Source organism: Setaria italica, chromosome III (genome assembly GCF_000263155.2).
Source record: "Setaria italica strain Yugu1 chromosome III, Setaria_italica_v2.0, whole genome shotgun sequence".
In the NCBI taxonomy this organism is placed as follows: domain Eukaryota; kingdom Viridiplantae; phylum Streptophyta; class Magnoliopsida; order Poales; family Poaceae; genus Setaria; species Setaria italica.
Genome location: NC_028452.1, coordinates 41,215,458 through 41,222,273, shown reverse-complemented (window position 1 = coordinate 41,222,273; position 6,816 = coordinate 41,215,458). Strand labels below are relative to the sequence as shown.

At 46.7% G+C, this 6,816-nt stretch overlaps 1 protein-coding gene across 1 annotated transcript; it reads right to left on the bottom strand.

The window, feature by feature from the left end:
• Nucleotides 1–274: 274 nt before the first annotated feature.
• Nucleotides 275–3,747, bottom strand: LOC101777005 (protein spotted leaf 11). Its single transcript, XM_004962646.4, has 4 exons — nt 3,385–3,747; nt 2,446–2,562; nt 1,920–2,354; nt 275–1,830 (listed from the first exon to the last, which is right to left on the bottom strand). Exons 1-4 carry the CDS (start codon nt 3,676–3,678, stop codon nt 637–639), a joined length of 2,040 nt encoding a protein of 679 aa, XP_004962703.1. The 5' UTR covers nt 3,679–3,747; the 3' UTR covers nt 275–636.
• Between the last annotated feature and the right edge of the window lie 3,069 nt (nt 3,748–6,816).

Sequence of the window (6,816 nt, the reverse complement as noted above, 5' to 3'; positions counted from 1 at the left end):
GCTTCTCTTGGAAAAACGCGTCAGGCAGATGTTTGCAAGAATCTGTTTAAACCAGATGTATTTCACGTAAATTCAATATTAAACAGTTCTATTTCAAGTGAATGAGTAAAATTCCCACATTTCACTGAGGGCATGAAATGGCATTCTGCTTACAATAATGCAAGTGGCACTGACGTAGACTACCATGTGCTGCGGTGCTGCCAGGGTTGGAATCGCAAATGCATATGAGGTCACCATAAAAGTTCTGAAACTTGAAACTCACGGCAACATGTAGTAGCAGGCAAAAGGTTTACTGATTAAGTCCGTCGCTAGAACTTCTCTTTTATATAGTATCATAGTGAAAATGTACATATACTAGTAGTATCATAGCTACATGACATTTGGAGCTGCATCTTTACTAGACTGTACACATCTCAACATTCTGGTAATTTACATACCCAGAAACAGGTGGCGCAATGGGATCTTCAGCACACGACACGAGCATGGGAAGAGAAAGATCATCACCGATTTGAAAAGCGAATCCGACAGCGTAAAGAACTCTTGTTCAGCATGCTGAACCATGGATCTGGAAGCCAAGTGACTCAGACACTACTTGCTCAACCTTTTGGTAGTATAGTCGTGAAGATATTCATGTCATCATGCGACCGTGGGATATTGAGATGAAGGACTGTCCAATTGTTCAGGGATGTCGATCTCTTGGACCTGTTCAGGGATCTGAGGAATGGCCTGTGTCGATGCCAGCAGCTGGGCTTCCTTTTCCTCTTGCTGCTGAACCAGGAATCTGCTCATTCGCTCGAGCAGATGCACTGCCTTTCTCTTCCCCCTCTCCGTGCCGTTCAAGGCCAGCTCCCGCAGTGGGACCATGATGCCGCACTCTTGTGCACGGGCCAGATGCACAAGTTGCTGCTCACCACTACAAAGATGCAACATCACAGCTGCAGCATTCTCTCTATTCCTCGGTGACCCGCTCCCGATCATCTCCACAAGCACAGGAACAGGCTCTGCTGCCCCAATAGCCGCCTTCCCCTCAGGGTGGCTGGACAGTATTGAGAGTATTGCCATTGCCTCATCCATAAGAGCTCCCGTGGGGTTGGTCACCAGCCCCATGATGAGCGGCACAAGGCCAGCTCGTATTGCACGACCCTTGTTCCCTTGATAAATGCACAGGTTGAATAGAGCTGCTGCTGCATCTTTCTTTCCCCGCTGGCTGCCCTCACTTAATAGAACTACAAGGGCAGGGATAGCCCCTGTTCCCCCAATTGTTACTTTGTATTCATCGATCACTGAGAGGCTGAAAAGCGTAGCTGCAGCATTCTCCCGTGCCCCCATGCTGCCATTCTTCAGAACATGAACTATGCTCGGTACAGCACCAGAGGATATGATGCTTGCCTTATTATCCTCGTGTATGGAGAGGTTTAGAAGTGCAGTAACAGCATGTTCTTGAGTCCGCAGGTCAGATGAAGACAAGAGACTCAGTAGTAATGGAATGGCACCAGCCTCAGCAATGCAAATTCGGTTGTTTGCATTCCGCTTTGCTAGGAGGCGTAGCTCTGCAGCAGCTGACATCTGCTCCTCAGGATCATGAGAGCATAACTGGGACAGAAGAGCATCGATGTTAGCACGTTCGCTCGATGAGCATGCTGATGTAGGCTTGTTAGGCTGCGATGAACGCTTGGGTGGCTCAATCCCGTTGGCCTCGCACCACTGGGCAATAAGACTTCTAAGAACGTAGTTTGGTGTCAGTGTCGTGTTTGCCATCCTCTGCTGAGTATTTGGACAAGTATGGTGCCCAGAAGCTAGCCACTTCTCAATGCACACCCGCTCATATGTCTGCAAAACACAAAGGACAGCTATCTCAGACTATGCATTAAAGTTGGATTGTACTTTAAGTATGAAAAAATTGAATCAGATATAGCCACCTGGCCAGTAGAAACAATAACAGGATCTTTCATCAACTCAAGAGAAATTGGACAGCGGAACTCATCAGGAATGTTTGCAGGTCTTGGCTCCCCGTTTGAATCCATTAGCTTGGTACCTATTGGCGGCCCCATCTCAGGGTTCTGAATTTGCACAAAGTCCTTGATTTTCTTCAATAGCATGGACATTTTCTCAATGTGTTCTCCTGGATCCTGACCACCACCAGATGCCACCATCTCATGCAAAGCAAGTGATTCTTGTGTGAGATCAGTGATGGTCATCAGGTGTAACTTTTCTGACAATCTTTTAAGGATGTCCAGTTCAGCACTTGGGTCATAGCTCTTGTTATACAGAGACAGCACGTCATTGTAGAACTCATCATCGGGCATATCTGCGCGCTCTTTTGCTCTTCTGAGCTGTGCATGCACTAACTCAACCTGTAGAGTGATTTTTGGCTAAGTATCTCCTGGATGTAAGTGCTTAACAACAACTGCAAATAATTCTTTTCGGTAGCGCTATTATTGTTACCTGCTCTCTAACTTCATCTGATATATCCAATTTACTGTATGGAAAATCGCACAAAGCTTGCTCCAACTGAGCAATTACTCCTTGAAACTTCTTCATTATATTGTCCCTCTCAAGGACCTGCAAAAAGCATACACCGAAGGAAAATAGAAAGTTAATTTAATTAAGGAACAGGTTGGACTTTTGGAGAGTGGAAAAAAAAAGGTAGTGTTTTGAAAAGCATGCTCATGAGAACATGAACTATAAAATTGTCAGGGGTTATTGCAAGGTCAACAAGAAAATAGTATTGGCAACAAAATAACAAGAACATCAATAGGTGCTGTAAATAAATGTTTGAAGTTGTAGGTTAAATGATTCAAGAAATTTGTGATTCAATAAGAAGATGAAAATAAACTACACTTGATTATCTTCTTACTGCACCTTTGATATGCATTACAATAATCTAAAAGCAATGGTGCAGCATAGAGTTAAGAAACTAATCCATATATTACACCACGCAACTCAATAATCTTCAAGTCAAAACCAAAATATAACATTTCAGGACCATCAATACAAAGTCTACGAGCACAAACAACTTTGATCCTAAAGGGAAGGTAAAGCTAGAACCTGAACACTTTTTTTTTAAAAAAAATATATTATCTACAGCAGAAGAGCAAACTACAGGCCATCTAATGTAACACGACGGAAGCTGCTAACCAAGACTAACACAAAGGGCAGGCACCTCAAAACCAGGATTTTGATTCGAACATCTAGATCTACACGTTCAATACAGAGTAAGTCAGGCACAAGGGCGCAATTCTTATCCAGAAATCAGATAACACTACTACCAAGATTCAAGCCGTCAGTTCATCTTTGCTCGCAGAGGCAGCGAAGCGTCACGAATCTAGCAGAAAATGAGGAACTAGTAGCTAGCTGAGAGAGAAACACGCAAGCAGCGCGTACCAGGAAGATCCTGCTCCCGTCGCGGCCGAGCCGGAGCAGGTCGAGCGCCGTCCCCAGCGCGTCGGCCAGCGGCGCCAGCGCCCGCTCCTGCTCCCCCTCCGCGGCTCCCCCGCGCGCCTCCCGGAGCTCCTCGGCGAAGGGCCCGAGGAGCCGAATCCGGCGCGACAGCGCCAGCAGCTGGCGCCGGTACGCGTTCCGGAACTCCCAGCCGCCCGACGCCGCCGCCTCCACGGCCGCCGCCACCCTCTCCGCGGCGGCCCCGCGATCCCGGCCACCGCCGCCGCCGCCGGCCATGGCGTGGCGAGGCGACCTGCTGCCGCGTGAACCACGGACCGCGTCGCGGCAAGACAGAAGACAAGGGGGGAAGTGGTAGTGGCAGGGGTAGGTAAATATCGGCGGGAGGGGAGGGGTGGTGGCGTCTAATTGGGTCAGCGTCGCGGGCGGGCCGGGTCGGGGTCGTCCGTCGTCGGCGTTGCCCGCTCCTCCACGGCAGCACCAGATTTTCGCGTCTCCGCGGTTGGGCAGGCTGCTGGGCGTGGGTGCACCGGCCGGCGGCCAACCGAGCCGACCGGCGACCACTGACCGCGACCCGGCTTGTCACTCGTGGAAAAGTTGGTGAGATCAATTATGCAAGGAGAAAAAATGTGTACAAGGTGTTTTGGTTGTCTTCTAACCATTCCTAACCATACATAGCAGTCTTGTTGTCTCATCAAAACTACAATTTTATCATTTAAAACCACAAAAAGAGTAGATTGGATGATTGCATGGCTGGATGCAACCAGCTTCGGATTGGACGCCTGCACCAAGTATTGGGCCAGACCCTCGCGATGCATTACGCGCCTCGCAGCCTGGCTGGCGCGATGCGGGAACTTTCGGCGTTCCCGCTGAGTCGAGCTCGTGCGATGCAAGGTGAGCGCGTGAGCAAGCGTACACTGAGGAGAAAAGTAGATGCACCTAGTGTTGGCTGGGCAACCAATCAAAATCTGAGACCGGCTTGATTAGACGCATGCGTGAATCAAACAAAACATTACCGCATCTGGCGAGTCAGGCCAGCGGAACCTGCATGTGTCATGAGAGCTTGGCCGTGCCGGTACGAAAACCAATCATGCCCTTAGGATTTTGAGGAAAAGTAGGGCTTAATTACTCAAATCAAGTGGTGAAAACAGATTTACGAAGTATGACCACCTTGCATGTCGTGATTTACTCTACCGAGAAAGAAATGGCAACACGCCTAAATAGTTAGCCAGATCATTTGACAACAATTACTTTTTTGTATACTCGGAGTCATGGTACATAATATGATAGTATAGCCATTAGGTTGAAAGCAAAATGTGTGAATAACTCTGCAAGGAGAGCAGGTGAATTTAGCTTGTTCTAGGTGAAGAGGAAGAGGAGTAGCACCATTCCTAAGAGCCCATTGTGCAATGATAAGTGGATTTATTCTGAGAACTAACTTTTCTAATAGTTTGAACTAAAATCATGTCCAACTTGTTTGAAGTCGTGTTCTCTACCTCTTTATGTATATAATTTCCTCAGTTTCCTTACAATTCCACTTTTCAAACACCGAAGTTTTCAACGATTTATGTCCTGAGAGACCACTAGCACTAAAGAACGGATTAGCGGCCCTGGAAGGCTGAACTGTCCAAATTACATTGACTTGACGCAGACCCTTTGCTATTTTGCACTTATACCAGACGTTGACGTTGGCTAACCTTTGACTTCTATGCTGCAAGAAAGTATAGAGCCATACTAGACGCATTTGGATCGTATGTGATCGGAACAGAACATGAAGTCCAGTTTACATCTTGATGGTCGGTCATCCTTTCAAATTAGAGCCTCCTACCAAGTGTTTATCGGCCAACCGTCTCAACAATGCCATGGAGCCGGAACGCACGATTCTTTATGTTTTTCCGGTCCCATAAATAAGTGATGTTTTCATACTGAAATAGTGTTCAAAGTCTAATATTTTGATTTGTGCGTTCTTTATAATATATTTGTAATTAAACAACAGCAAAACTATATTTTTATGACACTATTTCTCGGGATGAATCTAAATGCACAAATAATAAGTAGCTACCAAACTTAAAATAATTGATTTCAAGTGTACCTCCGTCCCAAAAAATAAGTCATTTTGTGAATCAAAATTTATTCAAAAAGCAAGTTATTATACTCAATTTTGGCATGTGCATGCTGTTAGAAGTTGTAATCGTTAGAGATGTTTGTCGTTATGGATTATGGTTTGGCTGATAGATAGAGATAGAGATAGACTTCTTGATGTTTTTGAACACCAGTTGGACCTCTATCTGTAACTCTCTCCATTGTAATCTGTTGGAACTTTCCCCCTATATAAATATGCAACCACGGTGAGCCAAGATAGGCAATCGTGTTCTGATCCTTGACATGGTAATCAGAGCACTTCTTCCATAGTACATCTACAACACCACCACCACCCGACCGAAAACCATATCCCTCTCTCTCATGGCGTCGTCGTCGTCTACCCCGTCATCGGCGCTGCTTGGAGCTCCTGTTGTGGAGAAGCTTACATGGGAGAACTACGTCTTATGGAAGGCACAATTCCTTCCTGCTGTGCATGGTGCACAGCTCTTGGGGATCTTAGATGGATCCATCAAGGAGCCGGCCAAGACCATGGAATTGGTGAAGGCCGATGACAAGAAAGAAATAGTTGCCAACCCGGAGTATGATCTATGGGTGGCCAAGGATCAACAATTGCTAAGTTACCTACTCAACTCCATCACCAAAGAAGTCCTGGCGCAAGTGGTAGCGGAGATGACTTCGGCAGGAGCATGGAGTGCGCTGCAGACTATATTTGCAGCCCAATCAAGAGCTCGTGTGACGAATTTACGCATGTGGCTATCTACTCTCAAGAAGGGTAACATGTCCTCGTCAACTTACTTCACAAAGATGGTGGCCATCAAGGATGAATTGGCCGCAGTTGGAATACTCATCGATGACGGTGAGATGGCATCTCATATTCTCAATGGGCTTGATTTTGAATATAATCCTTTTGTCTCATCGATGCTTGGTCGATTGGATCCCCTTCCTCTCTCCAAGCTATACTCTCACTTGATGTCTTACGAGATGCGTCTTGAGGCTTACAACGAAGGGGTCAATATACGTCTTCAGCAAATTCAGCATATCTTGGAGGATTTCGAGGACGAGGCAATGGAGGATGTGGCAATGGAGGCCGCAGTCGTGGGTGCAATAATGGTGGCTGTGGTGGACAGAACCGTGGCAGCACCAATCAGCCCAAGAAAACTGTGTGCCAGATTTGCAAGAAAGTCGATCATGAAGCACCAAGATGCTGGTATAGATACGAGGACGATGATCAAGAAAACACCAAGATAGCCGGTGCTGCAGCCACTGGTTTTGGTTATGATACTAATTGGTATGCGGATAGTGGCGCCACCAACC

Bases quoted from the DNA above. Each gene is read 5' to 3' on its own strand.
- LOC101777005 (XM_004962646.4), bottom strand. From the start codon at position 3,678: ATGGCCGGCGGCGGCGGCGGTGGCCGGGATCGCGGGGCCGCCGCGGAG. The intron at 2,355-2,445 runs GTAACAATAATA...ATCACTCTACAG, and splicing joins CAGATGAAGTTAGAGAGCAG to GTTGAGTTAGTGCATGCACA. The intron at 1,831-1,919 runs GTGGCTATATCT...TGTGTTTTGCAG, and splicing joins TTATTGTTTCTACTGGCCAG to ACATATGAGCGGGTGTGCAT.